At 38.5% G+C, this 25037-nt stretch overlaps 1 protein-coding gene across 3 annotated transcripts in view; it reads right to left on the reverse strand.

Moving 5' to 3' along the window:
• LOC126276370 (uncharacterized) overlaps window positions 1-25037 on the reverse strand; it is a 252682-nt gene that overhangs the window by 153173 nt on the left and 74472 nt on the right. For 2 of the 3 annotated variants that reach the window (XM_049977284.1, XM_049977274.1), the window contains exon 3: window positions 17806-17932. In XM_049977284.1, the coding sequence (XP_049833241.1) occupies window positions 17806-17932 (127 nt within the window). The remainder of the gene's footprint in view (window positions 1-17805; window positions 17933-25037) is intronic. The other variant, XM_049977291.1, reaches the window with a different exon arrangement.

Consider the following 25037-nt stretch of genomic DNA (forward strand, 5'->3'; position numbering starts at 1 on the left):
CCAAAATGACTTTATTACCTGTTACCTTCCTTTGGTTAGTTACAATTTATTAGTATGACTAGTTTATTATCTAATTAAAAAAATATCAGTAATCTAAGACTTTGTTGTCATTGTCCACTTGTAAACATACAGGTCATCCATAATTAAAGTTCCTGTTTCAAAACACTGTACAAAGAGAACCATTGCTCAGAAGAATGTCAGATTTGATCAGCATACTACTGACACAGAGGGAAATGTCATGGGAAAAAAAAAATTAAGAAAATTTTACCAATTGATGGCACTGTCAAAATCAGAATATACCAAATATACCAAACATGACTGTCTGCATGAAGGATCACACGCTGCTGGTAAAGCTCTTTTACAAGAAGGGCAACTTAAAGAGTGCATAGGACAATCAGGTAGATGCTCAGATACTACACTGACTTAGATTATACCAAATGGGATGCCTATTTGAAGTATGTCATCTTTGCCTTCAACTCAAAACATCATACGATTATAGGATTATCACCATATGAAGTAGTACATGGCTGTAAAATGCCATCAATGTTCAAAATATTGAAAATGAAGAAGGAGAAGACTGGAGAGTCTGTTAACAAATGTGCAGAGTGATTAGGGAAATTTGAAATTGAGTGCAGAGGGCAAATACTTAAGCACTGTAGAAACAGAAAGAAGCAGTAGGCAATAGGGTAAGAATGCAACAGTATAAGGTTGGTAAGTGGGTGATGCCATCAACTTTGAATATGTCAAAAGGAAAGACCAAGAAGTTTTATGCAAAGCTTCAGGGGCCATACCAAGTAGTAGAGACTATGTTACCAGAAAATGTCAATATTCAGTTGTTGACAAGAATGACAATTGTCGCTGAAGCCTTTTCAAGGGAGTTGAGAAGTTGTCCGAGGGATAGGAGATGCAGACCAGAAAGGGAGAATGAGGAGAAAGTTATTGGAAGATAAACAAGAAATTGTGAATGAAATGGTAATGAGGAATCCATTTGGATTAATAACTAGGAGATAGTCATTTTATATTTTTTTAGGTTAGGTAGTAATTTAGTGTAATTAGTTCAAGTAGCTGTGGAGCAGCAATGAATTTAAGGGAGAGGAAAGTGATGGGTATCCTTTCCTGTAGGTGAAGTGCAGAGAACGTGAGATGATGTGGTTCATAGCAGGACTACTGATCTTCATTATGGTAGAAGCCTTACAGAACCAGAACCTGGAAGGGGGAGGGCTGTTCAGCAAGAATGAAGACATGGTGATCACCAGTCACCACTGGATTATGCAGGTGGTATTCACCAAGACATGGAAGAAGCATGATGAGATGAGAAGTTTGGATGTAGCATTTTACAAATTCCATCAGGGAACAGAAAGGTGTTGGATTTTCAAAAGAAGTGCTAGGATATTGTGAGAGAGTAAAAGGGACATACTATAACTTTAGGAGTGAGATGACACTGGTACTGATGGTTATTACACATATAGAAAGGAAGGGTGGTTGGATTGATGCTGGAAGTCAGCTTGTGGAAACAATATTCAGCACTCCTGATGAGGAAGACATTTGAAGTGTGAAACATACCATGGAAGAGGTTAAGAAGGGGGCAAAAGGGAAAAAGCCATGAGTTATCACACTACATAGATTGAAAGTTTAGAGGAGGACATACTGAATAACACATAACTACTATGACAACTTACTGGAGAAGTAATGCAGTATGCCAGAGCTACAGCAGAGGCAGTCAATCAGAATATCAGGAAATTGCAAACCAAATTAGAAGCCCTAGATAGGGAAGTAGTAATGACAAAATGGCTGCAGTCCATAGACGATAGTGCTTTGGAAGCACAAGGGAAAGTAACAGAACTAAAGGAGGTTACACAGCAGGCTGTAAAAGCTCAACTAGGAGTAAACTTGCTGTCACCAGAACAGTATTTAGACAGTCTAAGGAAAGCACAGAAGGAACTACCACCAGAGTTGTGGTTGGTTTTATAACCTGAGCGAAAAAACTTACCTTTTATTTCGCGGTAGCCACAGTATCAGTGAGAGTTGATGGAGCAAAAGTTTCCGTTTCCATTTCTATATAAGTATCAGGGAAACAAGCACATTGTGAGTGCTATACAGTTCATGTGTATCCTGTCAATTGGAGGATACTGAAGAAATCTGTAGACTAAAAACACAGCAGCTATTATTAATTGCAAAAGACAAGGGAAGATATGAAAAATGGGGGAAGCAAAGTTACAAAAATGCCACGGGGCCTAATTTCCACCTGCCCACCAAAATTATAAGGATAATTCACCTGAATATTTAACAGCACCACCTGTTTGTACTGGCCAGAGGAGTCCAAGGAAGTGCTACCAGCCACAAATCTAACCAGCTTAAATCAGACTCTAGGAACAAAATTATTGCAGTCTATAAACACACTTCTGAACCAGCAGGAGGGACAAATCTCCCTTGAAACTTTACTGCAGCATGTAAACTTATATTGGGAAAATCAGTACCAGAAAGAGACAATACTGACTATTGTGATATCAACCACCAGAGTGACACATGTTCTGCTGAGCATATTGCTTATTTTGGTATGTTGAAGATGAAGCACATGACAGAGTTCAGACCAAGCTATCTTTCAGATACCAGTGGATTCTACACTCTAAACATAAAAGCAGGAGAAGGAAGATGAACATACAGTGGGATAGTATTAAGGGTAATTGTTTCATTTCAGTCTATAAGTTTAAAATAGAGAGTTAGAAGTTCTCATGAAAGGAGCCTAGTAATGAAATATGTTTCATAGTGTTTTAGTTAAGGAACAGGACAAGGGGCCCTGTAGAAATGTGCAAAATTAAGTGATAGTGTTAAGAAAAACAACTGTTAGAATAATTCTTAAGAGGCAAAACAGCGACAGAAAGGCAGGTCACCAGGAACTCTAGTGTAAAGGATAATCTTGTTCAGTTGACTCAAGGGACCAGGTGTCCATAAAAAGAAGGGTACTGTAGCATATCAACCATATTCTGTCAAAAAGTATGCCAGAACAGAAGTGAGTTGCAACAGAACCAGCTGCAGGCAGGCAATAGTGTTAAGTCTTGCAAAGCAAAACACGGCTAACAGGTGTTGCAAAGTAGAGGCAGCTAGGCACAGTATAGCAGCAGCCAACGCTGCAATATGCTAGTGGAAGGAAGCCTTTCCTCACTTGCCACCAAGGATGTGTTTAGACTATGTGCCTTATGCCCTAAATAAACAGAGTCTGGAATGTGTAAGTGTTTAGCCATTTGTGTACTAAAATATTATTTCAGATGAATATAATAGAGGGAATTATTCCACGTGGGAAAACTATATCTAAAAACAAAGTTGATGTGACTTACCAAACAAAAGCGCTGGCAGGCCGATAGATACACAAATAAACACAAACATACACACAAAATTCAAGCTTTCTTCAGGAAAGAGGGAAGGAGAGGGAAAGACGAAAGGATGTGGGTTTTAAGAGAGAGGGTAAGGAGTCATTTCAATCCCGGGAGCAGAAAGACTTACCTTAAGGGGAAAAAAGGACAGGTATACACTTGCACACACACACACACATATCTATTCGCACATGCACAGACACAAGAATACGGGCAATGGAAAATCAGCACACCTATCAACCGGTACTACTTCACTCTGCTAAGGTGACTATGTGGTCCAGGTTGATGGCATCAAGTTGATATTTTTTCAAGGAGAAAAGTCTTGTGGAACACATTACTTGTACTATCACTGGTAAAAACCATGAGAATCGTTTGCACAGCAGCGTCATCCCAACCTTTCAGCAGTGTGGATGCATGGGCAAGATTATTTTTATGAAGGTGGTACTCCTCTGTAAGATTGCACAGCCAGTTAAGTGGTTGCTGCAGAGGCATTTTGGAAATACTAGAACTATCAGCCATCATTTTCCTACGTGCTGACCGTTCTCGTGGTCTTAATCTTTGTGACTTCTGGCTGAAGGGTTGTCTGAAAGATATTGTGTTCAGTGCTCTAGTTAGAAATGTAGCTAAACTGAAGGCATGATTTGCACAATATATTCTGAATGTGAACTGTGAGACAGTGCCATTTCTTGATTTTTGCTTGTGGCAGGAAACAATGGACAGCATATTGAACATGTCTTGTGCCAATTAGAAACCAATGTCATTTTGCTTTTTATGTTGTTTTTGGCACAAGAGCTAATAAAAAACAATGTCATTTTGCTTTTTACGTGTTTTTTGCCCCAGGACATCCACAATGAACAATATAGCTGGTGTAATGTGCAACTCATATCATAGCCAACATATTTTGATTCATCTGTCATTTGCAGCCAATTCTCATTTAGATTAAGACATTTACAGTACCATCTGTCAGTAAAAGTTGTTATTAAATTTTTATTTGTACATGTGTAGTAACAAATCCAACTATTTCTTTTATATACACAAGCACTTTTATATATACTTACATTAAAGACTTAAAAAATCTCTTACCTTGCCTTGTTTGTGCTTGTTTTAAGTTGAGCTGAGTCACTGGCCTAGCAGGTTTCTTCATTTCACACTTCTCTTCCAAGCTTAGAGCTGAGAAATTTATTTCTAAAAGATATTGAACACTTCCTTGAAAACAAACTCCAAGAACAGATGAATACACATATGTACACTAAAGCACAATAAACAACTGAACACATTGTTAAACATTTGATTTCTCTTCTGAAACTCCATGAGTAATCTTATGGGTGTCCCTTCAGCAGGGAGGGGCAAGAAGAAATGTCACTACTAATATATGCATTTGCATTAGTGGATGAACCAGCTCAAATATGAGGTAGACTCTGATGCAAATGCATTTACTGAACTGAGCTGATAGGCTGCAGCCTACAACACAATCAGTTGTCTCATTTGTTGTCATTGTAAGAAAGTGTGCATGTGCATTTCCATTTAACATCCCTGCAATGAAGTAAGAGCCCAAAATGTAATTTCCTACGATACCACACACCATAGGTTTACACTTCCTGGTCTCTGTTGTTGTACCTGATGAAGCCAGCATGGGTTTTCAGCTGACCAGTAGTGCACGTTACATAAATTTACATTACAGTAGTTTATAAATATTGCTTTGTTGGTTCTTGAGACAGTTAGATTCTGCCTTATAGCATGTGTACTCAAAATCCAAGGATCTAATAATTACAGGTTGTGGTAACCATTGACTGTGAATAACTGCCACCTATGAAGGGCAGAGTAATCAGTCTTTGGGGATTTGAGGTTCTTTTGTTTGGTCTTGTGTACTTCTGTTGCTGGTTCTGTCTTGGGTACTTCAATTGCAATGTGCATTTTGTGAATTTCTCTAGTGTTTTTCTCATGTTTTATGTAATTACACGAACGTAGTAAAAGTGCCTGATCATAACTGGTTGGAGTTTTCTGTGCACGACCAGTCACTACAGAAAACCCACATAGGCAACCCCGAGTAGTGGAAATACATTGCATTTGCTCGTTGTTTACCACTGGTTTCGTGCCAATAGACAATGTCACAACCTCCAGTTTTTCTGGCACTGCAGGATGCTACAACCGCAGAATGGACATTTGACTGTGAAGCACAATGCTTTATTCCATGTGCTACTAATACTCCAGGAATGTTCATATCTCTGGTGTTTGCTTCGACCAGCCAGATGATCCTAACCTCCATCAGCACACCACACTGGGTGCTGTACATATCAGTGTGCACACCTTCTATGGCATTCTACCGTGCTGGATCACGTATACACCTACCCATCCTGCCAGCCCACACACACCTCGAGCGATGCACCTGCTGTGGTTCCGCTCTATTAGTCTGAGCTCAATCACGGTTTCATGCCTCTACTCAAGATTTTGTCTGCATCAGCCGTTGATCCTTCCACGCCTACCATGCCACGCTCGTTGTGTGACTGTACAGATTTCCTGCCTACAAGGACTGGATATCACGTCTTGCCTGCACAGCTAATGAATATTTATCACAACACATTGCCCATCACTGAGGCACAATTTTTGCCTTTCCTACACCCCCACAAGCACTGGTCCATGGTCATTTTCTGAAGCTGCCGCCATTACAACCAGACAACCCAGTGACATGGTTTACCTTGGTGGACAATGTGTTGAAAATACACAGTATTGCAGACAACAGCACTCGTCTTGTCTGTTTAGTGAGCCACCTGCATGACCACCTTGATCTCATCAGTGACTTGTTGCTGAACCCACCCAAGAGCAACAAATATGCCTGTGCCCATGCACTACTCATCGAACACCTTTCTCGTTTGCCAGCTGATACAATTCACAACATTATTTATGATGAGATTTTAGGTGACAGAACCCCATCACAGCTGTGGCAACACTTGCTTGCGCATGTCAGTACTGAAATCTTGCCGAATTTAGCATTCTGGGCATTGTGGTTGGTGAAACTGCTGCAAGAACTACAGTTACATTTGCTCCCACATACCACAGAGTCACTCGAGGATAAACTATGGCTGGCAGACTAGGCATATGCCATTATTCGACTCCACCACATCTCTCTGCACAGCACAGTGGCTAATACCGCTCAGGTTGATAATCCTGTGAATATACTTCCACCGTCAGGCAGTAGAGGCCGGGCATGTGCATATCACAGACATAACATGGAACAGCAGCCATCTAGTGGCCAAGATCAAGAATCGTGAGTGGGGCAGCACCAGCCTCTCCCCACCCCAACTGGGCTAGTGCCTGCCTGCACCGCTTTGCCCACGCCTGACCCTTCAGCTGGTGGGAAGAGTACAACTGACTCACGCATATGTTGGTTTCACTCCACTTACAGGGATGCCACTTGCAACTGCTGCCTGCCTTGCACATTTCCATATGTCAGACATGGGCTGCAATAGGCTCCATGGCTCGCAGATGCTTTCAAGGGTGTGCTTGCTAGGGTGCCTGCCGATATTGCATTCTGTCAGATCCCCCACCTCACAAGGACGTCTGTACACCTTGGATTTAGGTTTGTGCCAGTATTTTCTCATCAATAACAGAGCAGATGTTAGTCTCATACCTCCCACATTTACCATAAAGGACACGACACCAGCAAAACTGTTCCTTTGAGCAGGAAATAAATCGCCACTTTGTGTTGACGGTTTGGCCGAGTTACCTGTTTAATTCATACCTGGTAAACAGTTGAATTGGTCCTTCTACGTGGCTGATGTAGAAGACCCAGTATGAGGCATTGAATTCCTTTTTCATTTTGGACTGTCTCCAGACCTCCCATCAGCCACATTATTGCACCACGCCTCGTCCACTCATATTGTGTGTGCTGTTGCCTCCTCACCCCCTCCCCACCCCCCTCAGCTTCCCAACGATTTCGACACAGCTCACTCTCATCAAGTGCTCTTCACTGGCGGACAGCCTCACAACTTCCATTGCCCAGCTTCAGCCCGCGCACTCTGCAGTCGCCGATCTCTGCGCTTGCAACACCGAACTGAACCGCGCCATATCTTTGGCTATGCAAGCCCTCACTGAGGTGCGATGCCTCATACAATGCCTGTCAAAACTGCCATCCTTAGACACCGGAAATGCACCATGTAGTACTTTGATGCCGCCAGCCCTCCTACACCGGAGACGCACCTTGTGGAACTTTGTCGCCGCCGATGCAGAGAGCTTACATGGCACATCAGGTTAGAGAGTCTCGCATGCTACCAATTCCCGTTCGCAACGGCTGCCGAGCAAGATCGCCAGCCCAGCTGAATGCTATTGTGAATGGCATGACACACATAATTGTCACAACAGATTGGCCACCAGTGTATCCTAAAGTGCGACTGCCACCACATAAACTATGCCTCAGTAAGGCCGCAGTGGAGGAACTTCTGCGGGCAGTAACTGGCCTTTGCCCATACATTTAGTGTCCAAAAAGAACAGCACAGTGCACCTCTGTGGTGACTTTTGCCACCTCAATGCACAGACTGTAATAGACAATCATCCAATACCTCATATACAAGACTTCGTGCAAGTATTTAGCAGAGCATGCATCTTCAGTATCTTGGACTGTTGCAAGGCATTTTTGCAGATACCCATGGAACAGAGTGACATACCAAAGACATTGCTGATCACACCTTTCAGCCTCTATGAATTTTGCTACATGCCTAATGGTCTCAAAAATGCGGCCCAAACTTGGTAACGTTTTAGAGACTCATTCCTGTTTAACTGCACTTGTTGTTATGCATACCTCGACGACATACTTATTTTTTCCTCTTCTGACAGAGAACATGAACTCCACCTCACGATACTGGACTTATTGACATGTAAAGGAGTCAAGATCAATAACAAGAAGTCATAACTCCACTGCACTGCTGTCACCTTTCTGGGGTACACTGTCTCCTTGCAAGGTATACACCCCCCTCAGGAGTGGGATGACTGCATTTGCAATCTACCTCTCCCAGTGTTGCTTCATGAATTATGCCAGTTTTTAGGAACCATGAGTTTCTACTGTCATACCCTGCCAACCCTGCCAATGGTGGCAGCAATTCAAGCCCCTCTGACTGACAGATTGGCCAGAAAACAAACCTCAGGCAATCACCGAACACAGTGGTCTGACAACATGGCGAGAGCTTTTGAAGATCTTAAGTCAGAGTTAGCACATGGTGTCACTCTTGCCCACCCTTTGCCAGATGCCTGCATCTCTATTACAGCAGATACAAGTGATTTTGCAATCAGTGCAGTCCTCAAACAGCACGTCAGTGACACGACACAACCACACGGTTTTTTTTTTCTTCCAAAAAACTATCTACAGCTCAACGTAAATGGTCAGCATTTGACAGAGAATTACTTGCGGTTTATGAAGCTGTAAAATGTTTCTGCACAGACATCAAAGGAAGGAACGTAACTATTTTCACATACCACCGCCTCCGCTGTTGATCTTCCCCCATGTAGGTTTCAGCAGATGGACTTAATCTGCCAATACACAACAGACATCCGTTACATCTGAGGTTCAGAAAATTTGGTGGCCAAGTACCTATCCTGTATCACTGCAATTTCTTCCCCCATTAATTTTGACGAATTGGCCTTCTTACTGGACAATGATATCGAATTGCACAACCTCCAACAGGATCCAGATACTTCTCTCCAGATCATTTCCTGCCAACCTACCGGGCTCGGTCAGGCCACCGTGGTGCGATACATCCATGGGCACCGCCTGACCTATTGATCCCCCTTCACTGCATCACCAAGTATTCACTACATTACATAACCTTTCACATCCTGGTGCTAAGGCTACTAAATTCCTTGTTAGAGAATGCATTGTGTGGCTGGGTGTGAAGAGGGATTGTCGTACTTGGGCTTGTGCTTGTTTACAGTGCCAGTGCAGCTAAGTCAGCAGGCACACACAACTCCGTCTAGGAAAATTCGACATCCCAAAAGTCTGCTTCCGAAATGTGCATCTGGACCTAGTAGGGCCGTTACCCGTGTCTGATGGTTTCAGGCATATCCTGCCTGTCATTGACTGCGTTACTTGTTTCGTGGAGGCAATACCCCAGCAGGACATCACAGTGGATTCTGTAGCACGCGCATTCATATCCACCTGGATAGCTCAATTCAGCTGCCATACATCCATCACCACTGACCAGGGCAGGCAGTTGAATCCCTGATGTTTAACAAACTCTGTGGGGGTAGATAGATTCTGCACTACAGCTTACCACCCACAGAGCAATGGGCTAGACGAGCCGTGGCACAGGACTCATGTGCAGGCCGACCAGTCCGTGCTCCCCCCCCTCCACTGGATGGCGGACTATACCAGTGCTAGTCCACCCTGCACAGCCAGAATGGACTCTTCACACATGCCTCTATCAAATGGTGACCATCTGACAACACCACTATACAGGAAAATGCTCACGACCTTCCCTCAGTGCTCCACACTCCGGGGCAGGGGGGAGGGGGGGCGCCTCTGTGGCGACCGCGAGTAACTGCCACTTGTGTGCTTACATTGCAATGTGCATATTGTGAATTTCTCTAGTGTTTTTCTTGTGTTTTGTGTAATCACACAAACTTAATAAAAGTGAATGATCATAATTGGCTGGAGTTTTCTGTGTGCAGCCAGTCACTACAGCCACAAAACCCACATTACAGGTGATTCCAATGTAGATTTCCTAAATGAAAGCAATGGTAAAGCAGATCTAGAACATCTAGTTGATCCTTATAATCTGACGACAGTAGTAAATTTTCCAACTAGAGTTACCAAGAACTGTCAAAGTCTGATTGACAACATATTTGTTGATAAGTCAAGAGTCAACAATATTAGTGTACGTCCAATTCTTGGTCTTTCTGATCATGGTGGTCAATTGCTTACAAAATTTCAACCCTAGCCTGCAAGAGATAGACTGGAGTTCAGTTTTCATTGAAGCAGATGAAAAAAAAGAAAGAAACAGTCATGTAAGCACTGTCAATAAGTCATGGATCACTGCACAAATAAAACATCCTGCAGAACAAAGAGGATGCTATATTATTCCCTCAGAATGTGTAATGATCCAAAAAATGTCAGCACTACAAACTTTACTGTAGCACCCTAAAGAAGATAATAAATAAGTCAAAAAATATGTGCATTAAGTCTGAAATTGAAAAGTCTGACAACAAAATAAAAACAATTTGGTATGTAATAAAGTGGGAAACTGGCAAAAAATGGGGAACAGGACACCCATTGAAATTAAAAAAGGTACCAATATTGCAAAGAAACCTGAAATGGTTGCAGAAATCTTCAACATGCGCTTTTTGTCAGCAGCAGAGGATTCAGGTTGTAAAGGTTCTGTGGACGAGTCATTGGCTCTTCTACAGAAAGCTATCAGTAATAGACCCCCACAATTATCCTTACCTCATGTTACAGTAGAATAGATTGAAGGAATAATTACATCATTAATAAATAAAAAGTCTGTTGGTGTGGACAATATTTCCTGTAAAATAGTGAAATATTGCTATAAATATGTAAGTCCAGTCTTATGCAACATATTCAACACATCACTGCAAGAAGGAATAGTCCCAGACAGGCTAAAAGTAGCTGTAGTGATACCACTCTTTAAAAAAGGTGAGAAAAACAATGTTACAAACTATCGCCCAATCTCCCTCTTAAGCATCTTTTCAAAAATTCTTGAGGAACTCATTCATAGGTTGACTGCCAATTATCTTAGCTTCCACAATATCCTAAACAAGAATCAGTTTGGATTTCGTGCTTATCTTTCTACAGAATAAGCAGTATTCTGTTTCACCAATCAAGTTCTGGAAGCCATGAACAAAAAAATGTCTCCAGTAAGTATTTTTGTGATGTCTCAAAAGAATTTGATTGTGTAAACCATCTAATCCTTCTGAAAAAGGCAGAATATTATGGTTTGGGTGGTACTGTTGGTTCGTGGCTCCAATCATACCTAAAGGACCAAAAGCAGGCTGTCATGCTGAATGGCTCATCCAGAGAACCTGTCTCATCTGAGTAGGGCTCAGTAAGTTGTGGTGTGCCCGTAAGGCTCTGTTTTGGGTCCACTGCTATTTCACAATTCATTAATGATCTCCCACTTTGTTCGGATGCAAACAGTAAATTTACTATTTCTGCGGATGACACCACAATTCCAATTGATGATTTTACAGAGAACAATCTTGAACAAACAATGAATAAAGATTTCACTGCTATTGTAAACTAGTTTTCTTCAAGTGGTCTCCCACTCAATTCAGATAAAACCCTCTATATGAGATTCCATACTCCACAAAGATATCTTGAAGAAATTAACATTAAGTATAGAGATCAAGAAATACAAAAAGCTGAGGTTACAAAAGTCCTGGTTGCTTATGTAACTGGTCACCACACAGTCTTCATCTTTATAAAACACGTTGTTGTTGTTGTTGTCTTCAGTCCTGAGACTGGTTTGATGCAGCTCTCCATGCATACAGTAAAGCTGCATGTCCTCGGGAAAAATTACGGCTGTAGTTTCCCCTTGCTTTCAGCCGTTCGCAGTACCAGCACAGCAAGGCCGTTTTGGTTAATGTTGCCCCTGCAACTACTGAAAAGGCTGCTGCCCCTCTTCAGGAACCACACGTTTGTCTGGCCTCTCAACAGATACCCCTCCGTTGTGGTTGTACCTACCGTACGGCCATCTGTATCGCTGAGGCACGCAAGCCTCCCCACCAACGGCAAGGTCCATGGTTCATGGGGGGAGGATAAAACACGTAGCTCAGCAATATTTGCACTATGGGTTATTTCTTCAGTGGCTGAAGTAGACACCATTAAGGCTTTGTACATTGGCTATTTTCATTCATTAATGTCGTGTGCTATTATATTCTGGGGGAACGAACCATTCGGAAAGAAAATTTTCACTGCACGAAAAAAAAGGCCATTAGAATAATGAGTGGTGTCCATCACAGTTACTCTTGCAAGTGCTTGTTTCGAAAGATGGGGATCCTTACCACCTCATCACAATATATCTTTTCCTTGTTGACCTTTGTCTGTAAAAACTCTTCTATCTACAAAGATAACAGCGAGTTTCATGACTATAACACAAGAACCAATAACAGGCTGCGCATTGAATTGAAAAGCCTCACTATGGTTCAAAAAGGTGCTTATTACTCCAACATTAAGCTGTTTAATTCTCTCCCACCCTTTACAAAAGATTGCCAGCATTCAAACAAACTCTCAAGGGGTACCTGATAGAGAAATCTTTTTATACAGTATATGACAATTATTATTGGTATTACTGCATTTCCTTTGGAATATTTAGTTTATCTTGACTCGTGTATATATTACACATCCTTAACATGTGAAACAATGTTCTGTTAACTGAACGTGCTATTGTTTAGCTGATATCTTATTTACATTGTATCTTTTATTTATGTAAGATATATTTCAACTGTGTACACTCTGACACATTCCATATCATAAATATATTACTCATCCTTAACATGTGAAATATAATTTTCTGTTAATTGATTGTGCTGTTGTTTAGTTGATTTTTATGTTCATTCTACCTTTTTATTGTATTTATACAAGTTATATTTGAATTATGTAGAATATGACACATACCATATCCTTGCTATTCACTCGCTACCAGGATCTATGGAACATGAAATGATATAAAAATAAATAATAAATAAAAAGAGCACATGGAGAAATATAGTGATGCACAGCAAACCAACAAATTTTGAGACAATTTTCAAAATCATGTCCTCTGAGTGCCTGATGCAGTGACAGATGATAAGGGTGGAAATTATGTCCACACAAGATGTGAAAGTCACTGCTTTGACAAATTCCAAGGAAATATGTCTTCTACCACAATTTTCCATGTAAAAGTAGCATATCTAACTTCTTCTCACTGGCTTGCGTGTCTGCTTCACAGTGTATTGAGTTATTTACTGTTCACATATAAATTCATCTGTTCACAGAGTTTGTTTTCAAAGAAGAATGAACAGTTTTCAGTACCTTTTAGAAACAAATTTCGTATCTTTAAGCTTGGAGGAAAATTGTGAAACAAAGAAGTTTGGTAGGCCATTGCCTCATCTCAAGTTAAAACGAGAACAAACAATTCAAGGCGAGAAATTTAGCAGGTCTTTTAATGTATGTGTAAATAAAATAAATATTTGGATTTGCAGCTGCATTTCTACAAATAAGCAATTTTGTTTTCCATGCTTCCTGTTTGCTAATGGTAAAGATACAAGGTGGACATGCACTGGTGTGTCAGATGTAAGTCATCTAACACAGAAAGTTAAAAAGCATAAGGAATCTATTGATCATATGAGTGGTTATATAGATATATCTGTTTTTGGAGTAACAGAAATTAGGCAACAGCATATCTGAGTTTGTAGGGAAAATATATAAAGATACAGTGAAAATGTCAGGAAAAATTGTACAGTTCTTTCCAAAATAACTGTTTGCATTAGGCTCTGCAATGAGTTTGAACTTGCCTTATGTGGACATGATGAAACAGCAAATGTAAAAATCCTAGAACATTCAGATTGTTAATAAATTTCACTTTGTCTTAATATGCATGTGTAAAAGATAACACGAACAATGCTACAATCTTTAAGGGTTCATCCAAGGATAAAGAAAATGATTTACTAGAATTTATGTCACATGTGTGTCATGAGGAAATTAATTCTGAAATAGCTAAGACAGATTTTGTATATGTGAGAGGAACTGAAACTTCTGATGTATCTTTTCAATTTCAGTAAGTTGTTGTATTTTGTTGAATGATTTATGGACATTTTTAAATCCATCTGGTAATGATACTTCCTATTTAGCAAATTGTATTAAAAACTGTCTTCCCAATTTAGTCCAGAAATAGAGAGAAAAGTAAAATCTTAAAGTTATGATGATGCTTGCACCATGTGTAGTCAACATGAAGTGATCCAAACAATTATAAGAAAAGCGTATGGGTTATGTTTGTTGTTATGCACACCAAATGAACTTATTTCTTGCCAGTTACAAGTCAAACTGTTTTTTCAGTATGACTGCAGAGATACCAGTATTTTTCTCTTTCACCTCAAAGAACGGCTGTTCTAAATGCAACTATGAAATGAAGAGTACCTCCTGGGCCAGCCACAAGGTGGAACTTTAAAGTGACAAAAGTCTATACAATCCATGGGAATAAAATGGCTTCAACACATTGAAGATACTGGCAACCAGATGACAAGTGTGAATCAAGCATATGGTCTAAGGTTGAAAATGCAACAGCCAAAAGTTTTCTTTTGATTAGAAGTATTTTATAAAATAATGCCACATGCAGGTGTCTTGCTAAGCCGATTATAAACTTAATGATTCCATTTGAATAAAGCAAGCAATAGCATAATCCAAAAATTAAATTTTGAAAATTAGAAACAATGTTAATAACATCATAATTAAGTATAACAAGGAGTGTACCAACAAAGGAAGTATGTCACATAATAATTCAGCAGAACAAATGGAGGTTTGAATTGTCTGGCTTATTGGCCTCTAATTTACTTGACAACACTCCTTCCCTTCATTGAAAAATAAATTTCCTGAAAATATTCTTTCTGCTGTTGCGCAGTCCTATCCATTTTTAAATAAAGCTGAGCTATACCCAAAATGATTTCAAGAAGTATAAAGTGCAATAGCTGTTCTGGGGTTTTTAATTGAGAACAATTTGCAAGAACCTTTCGATGACAGACATTATCAAATTGCTGAAATTAGTAACTACTATCCTAATGACAACATCTGAAGGACAGAGATGTTTCTCCACATAGTCAGGGATAAAAATGGTTCTTAGAAGGGATAAAATTGATTCTTAGAAGCACCATCAATGAAGACAGACTGTCCGTTTTTGCTATTCTATCTATTGAAAAGGAAATGATACAAAGGTTTCCAGATTTCAACGAGATGGTAACAGATAGATTCATCATGAAAAAGGAAAGGAGACTGGACTTTATCTATAAATATACCTCTACAGGAGATTCAACCACATGAACATTTTCAGTCCCTGTTTAAGTTAATTTTAGAGCTACAAAAGTATTTTAAGTAATTTAGAAGATTTAATTAGATGGAAAGGTAAATTTCATAACATAGTAAAAGTAGTGAGCCCCCCAGTCATTTTAGGCACCAGCTACCACTGAATTTTCTATTGAAATACTTATAATTTTTGAGAACTAAAAAACTGTCTCATACAGGTTCCAGATGTACACTTGGGTTTACTTGTTTTCTGTACAGGAAGAATTAACAGAGCTTAGGAAATTATGTAAACTTAAAATCTGCAAATAGAATCAGCAACTGTGTGGTAGTGCTCATCAAAAGGAGGAATTTTTCAACAACCAGTTTCTCCAGAAATTGTAATTGCTGTACATTGTTAAAAGAAGATAGCTAACTATTTCTTTCTCTGTCCAAGGCTTCCATTGTTTTGTTCTGAGGGAACATTTTTACGCAACGTAGTGTTTACCTGTAACACTCCTTCTCACAATTTGGATGAGAATGAAGACAAAACTTCAGTATTAAAATGTTAGTTGTTTACAGTATCAACATCATAATATTAGTTTTTTTGTAAAATGATAAATTGGGTTTTAGAGCAGGAAAGGTTACATAAATACTTGTATGCTTATCTGGCTGAACTGGAAGTTTTAGTGGTTGCTGATCACATTTAAAGATAATTTACTTCTTGAAGTGATTCTTTGGATTTTTTTTCAAAAACCTATCTGGTTTCAAGGATTTTGCTTAATGAAAAGTCTTCCAACAACTCATTTTCTTTTTCAAAATTCTTCATTTATTCAGACAAACTACAATGAATTCAAAAAAAGGAAGGAAAATTAGGGTTAATGTCCCATTGACAATGAGATTATTAGAGACAGAGAACAAGCTCCGACTAGGGAAGACACTGGAAACATCCTAGTATTTTCCTTGGCTGATTTAAGGAAACCACTGAGAACATAAATCTGAATGAACTGAGTGAGTTTGAACAAGTGACCTCGTTTATGAGGGCCCAGAGCGCTAACCACAGCACTACCTTGCTCAGTCTGAACTCTACAGCACTCCTCCTGACTGGCTATAACTCCACAATTGCTTAACAACAATCGAAGTGTTCACTTCTTTGATCTACATCTAAGATTTAAGATGGAATTACAATTTCATGACCCAAATGATTTTGATTCAACATTCAAGTTAAAATTTACTTACAATTTTAAGTTAATATAATCACAATGATGTTTTTTTTATCAAGTGTTTCCTTTTTGGTGGAATAACTGGAGTTTTCACACATTAAATATTTCAACTCTTTTTCCTGTTTACTCTGGCGTTTGATATGAACCCCAAGAACCAAAGTAACAATCACTATTAACATTCTTCAAATAATTATAACTTTTCCAAAATCACTGTCTTTTTTTGACATTCCTTGAATTATCTACCATTAACAATTCAATGTCTTTAGTACCCTTATCACTGATTTATCTGGTCAATTCTTTTATCCATTGAATAATCAATGCAAATAAAATAAACATCATAGAGAGATGGACACTGCATAGCACTAATATAATCTTGTGAATCATTGTAAGAATTGAAATATTAGCTACAAAAAATGAAATATACATGTGTGTTGTGCTGTTTATAAAATGTCAATTTTTGGCAAAATAATTTAATTGGATAGATAAATTGTTTATTAAATGTGTATCATATTGTTCAGTTGATGAATCTGTCTCTTACATTACAACCCACATGACACAGATTTTATTGAGATTTAGCATCAATATTTCAAAATGCCTAAGTGCGTGAAGTAATCTGGCAACTTCACAGGAACTGAAATTACCAAGTAAGGGGAAAAGAATAGCAATTATGACAGACACCTTCATCGAAAGGTTTCATATGTTGTGGCAAACTTATAAAATCACACCAAAGTTGAGGATAAATATATCAAACCTGTCATTATATAAATAGCAGAAGATGTAGAAATTAATTTTATTTGAGTGGGAATTGTATATGTTTGCACAGTATACTGAAGAAAATATAGTAGACCTATACACACCAAAATCCCACCGTGTATAAGCTGGTTATTAAAAGAATCACTATCAATTTTGGTTGATGTTTTTCTTACTGTTTGGTTTCGATTGCTTGTAAGTAAGCAATTTCCTGATTTATAACTAATAACATAGGGACAGAGAGGGAGACTGTGGGGGGGAAAGGGGGGGTGGAGAGGGAGAGAGAGAGAGAGAGAGAGAGAGAGAGAGAGAGAGAGAGAGAGAGAGAGAGAGAGAGAGAGAGAGAGAGGTCTTGGATCTTGGTAACATAATAAATATTAATTCTTGTTTTGGAATGCATACTTGTTGCCAACACTTAAAATTATTTTACCAGAAGTTGGTGGTACAATGTTTGCATTTGGTTTTTGTTGGTTTGCAGAACACATACCACACATTGTGGATCTTGGCTGGTTCTGCCTGGTATGTAACGAGCTTTTCTTTCTCCTTGTCCTTTGACAGAACTGTCCAGCCCATTTCAATAAATTTGGGATCTGATAATTCATATGTAAGAATGTCTGCAAAGAATATTAAATAAGTATTCAGAACAGCTACATTAGTCGAAGCAAAAATTACATTTAATAAAACAGTGTTTGCATTTCTTAGACATGAGACTATTTTAAGTAGATATATGATATGATATTACAATATTAGACATAAAAAGACATTCATTTTCTTGTGCTAATAATGTAAAAAAAACAATGTTTGTAACATACACAGAGTATTTGTCAGAATCTATATTGATCAAACGAAAAACTAGACCCTATTCTCCAATTGACCATAGGAGCAGAACAAGGTTGGGAGAAAATATAAACAGAACTTCAGACTAATTTACTACTGCCAATTTGTTGTGGGATCACAGAACAATAATTATTGATTCTACAGAAGCAAGAAATAAAAATATTATATTAAATTGATAACTGAACATCTTGCAGAAGACCCTTCTGGGATTTGCTGAATATTACACTTACATGGTGAAATGTATACTCCCTAATTTTTTTTGGTGATTAATAACAAGAGTAAATTTAGGGCAAATCCAACCAATTCACAACAATATCAGAAATAGAAATAATTTTTAATTTTGGTGTTAGATCAGAGTTTTATATTCTGGTGCAAAAGTATATTCCGCCTACAGACGAGACACACCGGGTATGCGGATTTCAGCAGCTAAGGCAGGAACCTGCTACGCTGTGTCCTTATATGGCCACACTTGGTCCCATCTCTCTTGCAGTAGATAATCTCTTTTCCTTTCAATTAAAATCCTTTACAGAAAGTGCATTTCTATAGGAAAAATGAAAATTTGTGTAAAGTCAACATCATAATGCAAAATAATTCGTTCAAATTCTGTAAGGCTGTATCACAGGATAATCCGGTTCATTAATGAATATGCATATAAAACTGATTTAAGGGAAAGGTACTGAAATAAACAAACTTTCATTTTTGAAAATCTTTTTTTATAATTTTGTTAAACATTGTTCACAATGGAGTGAAAGGAAATGGGCATTGTTGAAAATTCATTACAAAATGCAATATGCCAAGATGTCTGAAATCCGAGCTTGGCAATAGTTGAAAGTTATGTGCCAACTCGTGAACTGGCTGATGGCTACCAACACAACAAGGTTGGTTTCCCACTAATAAAAAATGGTGGCACTGGTAATATAACTAATCATGATATCACTTTTATGACACTCGATGAAACAATTTCTCAGTCCTCACCAGGAAACAATTTTTCCAAATGATGAAACTGAAGCGCATGACAGTGAAACTTCCTTTGATTATTTACTCACTACATTGCAAATGCAAGAGCAGGCAACAGTTCAAAAAAGCTATGTAAATACTAGTGACACACACAATTTGACACAACTCATGCAACTAATAGCACAACAGCTTACAAAACAACAGGAATTTCAGGAAAATATAGGGCAACAGTTTGCACAGCAAAAACAGGCATTTAATGATTTCAAGAATAGTGTTAGTCAACAGTTCAGTAAGGTGAGCAAAACTATATGCGCTGAATTATCTGATGAATTAACTGATAAGTTCACAGAGCTTGGTAAACAACTAAAACAAGACATAATTACCAACATGTCCTGCAATATAAATACATCAATGTCAAAGGTAACACCCTTAGATTGTAAACAGGAACAACTTGAAGGCGAGTTGCAAAATCTTAGTGAAGCATATTCTCAAATTCAGGAGAGACCATCCAAAGTGGACGCATTGGTAAAAAATGTGATGAACGCAGTCAGCAAGCTGCAAGATGTATGCAAAAACCTACCTACATAAATACACAAGTTGAGTCTACGAGTAGATCAGTTAAGTTTAGAGTCAGAATTTGCCAAAAAACAGAGAGATAAGTTATGCGCAGCTGTAAAGGAAATAACTGAAAAAGGTGAAGTCAGTATGCTGGATAAGGGCAGCACCCTTACTGAAAAGGTAGTGTCAGAGTGCAAAATTTATGTACATACTGTAGAAGAAGCTCTAGAAGAGAAACAAAGTCAACTTCTAGCTAAAACAGGCTTGGGTTTAAAGGAAGCAGAGGAAAGGTTATGAGGCAGCGTTGCTAAAACTACTGACATTTCAAAGCAACATATGGCAGGAAACAAACCTACGCTTTTAGAGAAGATAGATACCTTCACTGGTTACCCACAATACAGGGTTAGCCCATCAAAGGAAAATAGCGAAGGTTGCACAATGCAACAACACTTGCCGGCAGTTGCACATATCGAGCAAGTGCAGATGCCATGAACTACACCACAAGTGAACATAAACACACCTGTGTTTGTCAACATTACTTGCAAGAATACTTAGGCATTGACAATTTCCAATATTTACATCTAAAGGGAGCATTTTGAAATGTTTTACCTTGTACCTGGACTGAAGCCCAGAAAATTAGACTTGTTGCTGAATAAACACAGGGTGACGTACTGCCATGGGCTACAGACATTGGGGAACATTGTCACTATTATGAATAGTTTGAAAGAATATTTCTGGATATGTATTCGTCTGAGGCCATACAAGAGAGGCTCAGACATGAAGTATTCAATCCAGCTCCATTCAGTAGCAAGTATGGAAGCTTAAGGGGCTATTTTGAAAAAACATTTGAGTAAAACCAGATACTGGATGAACCTGGAATCTCAAACAGATGCGCTGAAAATTTAAAGAGCTGTATTCCTGCCCACATTAGGGAAAAACTCATTAACGTCCTGGAACATGATACCAGATACTTTCTATCTGTACTGGACTCAATAGATTTAATATACGAAGAGAGACCAGTACAACCCAAGCCTGTTAATATGCCAATAGCAACACAGAGATTTATGGTCCAACAAGTAAATAACACGGATGGCAGCCTTACCCAACACAGACCTATGGTAATGGTAATGGTAATCACAACAGCAATGGAGAAAACCATAAATAGAAATGTGGATGTAAAAGAAATGGGCAAAAATTTAGCAAAAACAATTACAATGGATGAGTACCATATGGCCAGCCTGTAAAATATATACAGACACAAGCCACTGGCAATAATCAGCTGATTGCTTGGCAAATGCAAAACAATAACAGACAACTGAATAACTCACAGATAGTGTAATTCGGCCATCAAAGTAACACACATATACCAAATAACACACAGAGACAAAGAGAATTACAGTCAAGAGCCACACAGGACACTAATTGGCGTAACCAAACACCAAGTGTCAACATAGTGGAAATTATGCCTAACCTAGAGATCGATGCTACCGTAATGCTAGAAAACTTGAACCGGTCACAGTAGGCCCCCATTGTGTGACTGGGGAGTGGAGTGGGGGCACGAGCTTGATCAACACTTGCTTCATTACCTGAAGGTAGGTATACGATCCTAAGTTGTACATATGTACAATAATATTAGATTTGGTATGCCGGAAAATCACATTCCAGAATTTATGTTGTTAGTTGATAAGGAAAATTTTTGTTTATATTTTTTCTTGTATGTCAAATGTATAAATGATAAGGTAAGTGAATGTAACTCGGAAGAATTTTACTTTTATGTGTCTAGAAATGACGATACTTTGAAAATTCTTCATTTGCGCGTAGCCTAGTTGTAAATGAATAAACAAACTTGTGAAACACACAGTAGCGCACAGTGCAATACAGAACTTGCTGCTTTGTTAGTGGTAATAGAGTGCATGTGCATTGGGGAGAAGGCTAGTCAACCAACCACAAATGCGTGCGCACCAGACACACACACTTGAAAGTGTTGCAGCACCCAAAACAAACAAACCCTATGGGCTACAGCCTGCACTAGCATTTTTAAAGCCTACTGCACAAACTGGGACATAGAAAATTAAGGGAGAGTCTATACTACAGCTACAACTATCTACATAATACACACGAACAAAGATAAGCTAAGGGATTGTATACACGGAAAGGGAATCCTAAACTATAAGATATTTACTGAAGTTACACTACTACGTGCATTATATCTATATATTTACAAATTGTATTGAAAATACATGCACTAATTACAATTAAGGGACCAGAAAACTCTTGCTGCATGTTAACAAGTGACTACAATATGAGTAGCAAACTGAATGAGATGTCGTATCATGCCTATAATACACATTATCTTTAAGATTTACAAGGTAAGTAGAGATGCACACATGGCATTAAATGAGTTTTTGATAGCATGACTGCACACTGAAGTAAATGAATACATGGTTGAAGATATGAAAGAGGAATTAGTGTACACTTATCTATGAAGATTTAGTTTTAAGTTAGTATTAAGTCTTTTTCTTCCAGGGAATGATGCATTGACATATCATAAAGTGAAAAAGGATAAATGCTTGTTGAGTGTTTGGTGCCATAAAAACATAGGACCATGCCGCAACTAAATATAGTTGTAAGATTATAATATATATGAATGTGATGATGTGAAAATATGTGTAGGAGAGTACAGTTGCAGCACATTGCATATCACGATGCTGAACTAAGGTGGAGCACTATCAAATAATCAAGGGCTCGAAACCTAACTACTGTGAGCGTTGACTACGCATGAATGCGTCAAACACCTGATTTACAATGAAACCTTTATACACGTTTGCTACTTATATAAACACTGTTTAACATTCATTGCACATAACATATGGTATTGATGATACAACTCTTTATACCTCAGCATATGTATGGTTATCCTTTATACAATGAACATGACAAGCAAATATGGAGATGCACTTTAAATAGTGAATAAGTATTCGGTACAATTGGTATCATCAGGTTCGCATTGTGTTCATAAACAACAAACTATTTTGTTCTTGTGAAGACAATTATGACTAGCAACAAGGCATAACTGAGCACATAAATGCCTTTCTGTGAAATTTCCTCTAGTCTGTAGTGTGTAGATCCTTCCTGGAGAATGCTAGAGAGGCAAGGTCACATGTAGTTATTTAAGCAGCACACTGAATCTGTTGTAGCGACTTTTGTTTACTTCTTTAAGCCTATGAACTTGATAAATATGCTCCGACACGAAGTCACTGTAAATTGAAATGAAATGCGTGTCAGTTTATGCCATAAAGGAAAAAAGAATCTGTTATTGTATGAATGTTATGTAAGGAATCTAAAAAGTGTACTCATATAACTGGAATTTAACAATGTAACACAATTGTAGTTTAACAAAATATGCTAAACAAATTGACAATCAGACAGTAATGTATATAAGCAATGATAATGGCATGTCAGCAAATGAATAGGATACGTTTATTTTTGTAGTTGTACTTTTATTTATTTTTTTGTTATGTGTATAGTATGTGGAAAGGACACAACAGAATTTTTGTGTAATGCAACGGTATTAAAGACACTCAAAAACAAAGCACAAAAACATATGAAACCTGCCTGCAAAGTGTTAAGTGTGCGTGTGAGATATGTGAGTGTGCGCGTGATGAACTAAAAATGAAAATACTTTATGTAACATTAATTTTCTGTGCTCAACAATGTCATAGGAGCAGCAAGAAACTTACCTTATCAGCAGATATTGGATGTATGGCTGGTGCCCTCACTGAATAAGTGTGAGCGACGAGTTGAAACACATTCCTTGGGCCACTGATACGGAAACCAGTTGTCACTGCATCGAAGATTTCACAACGGATCATGCCGCTGAACACGTGTTACCTGAATTTGTGCTTGCAGACTATATGAATGCATGACATGGGCATTCTGACTTTGTATTAAACAGAGAGTGAGCAGGGATGGTAACAAACGTCCAACTGTGTGCACATGCTTTGCAAACTAAACACTGGGCAGATACTGACTGACAATAATGGGACTATGCGCTTACAGCAAGCACTTTGTTATGAAGGAAAACTTATGTATGTGTGTGTTAATGGAGCTAACATGCCTGCATAAATTGGTAACCATATAGGATAACCCAAATGGCTGAAAAATTAAGGCTATTCCCATACTGGCCAGACTTATCAACCCACAAAAAGAGAAATAAGCTTAGACACTGTGCACCTCTGTATGATGGCATTGCACAGTGTGGGGGGGGGGGGGGGCAATTATAATATATCATATCATTATTATTATTGTTATTTTCCTTTTATTTCTTTTATTTTCTCCCTCATTCTTCTCTTTTTAAACATATATATAGGGTGTCTGACCTGACTCTGCCACCTCAAATGTCTCTGGAACAACAACAGATATTCAAAAACAGTTTTCACCAGCATGAACATATGGCTGGGGCTTAGCAAACCAAACACTATGCAAAATTTTAAAACATAAACAAATATTGTTTTCAATACAAACTTGTGTATTTTTAAATGGACACACACTATTATTTTTTATGCAATCAACAGCATGAAAAAAATAATGGCATTGGTTGCATCACAATTTGTCAATTACATTCTGAGAAATTGCAAAGAGAAGTTGACGCTTGAAATAAATGAAGCACACAGCTAACATACGTCCTGAGACTCAAGTGTGCATCTCACACTGCTTGTGACAGGGGCTCACACAATGGGAAGGTATGCACGATCTACAAAAATAAACAAGTAACACATCCAAAGCAAAGTTATGTTTTTCAAATTGTAAATGTATGTTTATTCTAGCAAAATGACAACTAGATCTACAATTAAAGATAACACACTTGAATTCACTTTGCTAAACATATTTACTAGTGCCCCATCACCCACAGAAACTGTACTGTTGTGCATTACATCCAGCATAGAAAATACACCCACATCTTGACCAATGAAACTTTGTCACATCAACATCTGTTCAAAGTGCGCTCTGTTTGCATCAATATATGTTTGCAGATGGGTAATGAGAGTATGTTGCACAGATTGTAGAGTTTCTACAGATATTGCTGCACACACTACAGTAACACAATTTTGCATATCGTCTATTGTCATTGGGGGTTCTTGATACACTCTGTCTCTCACTGCACCCCAGAGAAAGAAGTCTAATGGCATCAAGTCAGGAAGACCTTGATGGCCATCTCACAGTACCTCCCCGTCTCATCCACCTATTTGGAAATGTCACATCTAGAGCATCTCTGGCAACTTTTGCATTGTGTGCAGAACATCTATAATGTTGGAACCACACTGATAGATGAGTTTCCAACCCTAGATCCTCAATGAGGTGCGCTAG

This window comes from Schistocerca gregaria, chromosome 1, assembly GCF_023897955.1.
Source record: "Schistocerca gregaria isolate iqSchGreg1 chromosome 1, iqSchGreg1.2, whole genome shotgun sequence".
In the NCBI taxonomy this organism is placed as follows: domain Eukaryota; kingdom Metazoa; phylum Arthropoda; class Insecta; order Orthoptera; family Acrididae; genus Schistocerca; species Schistocerca gregaria.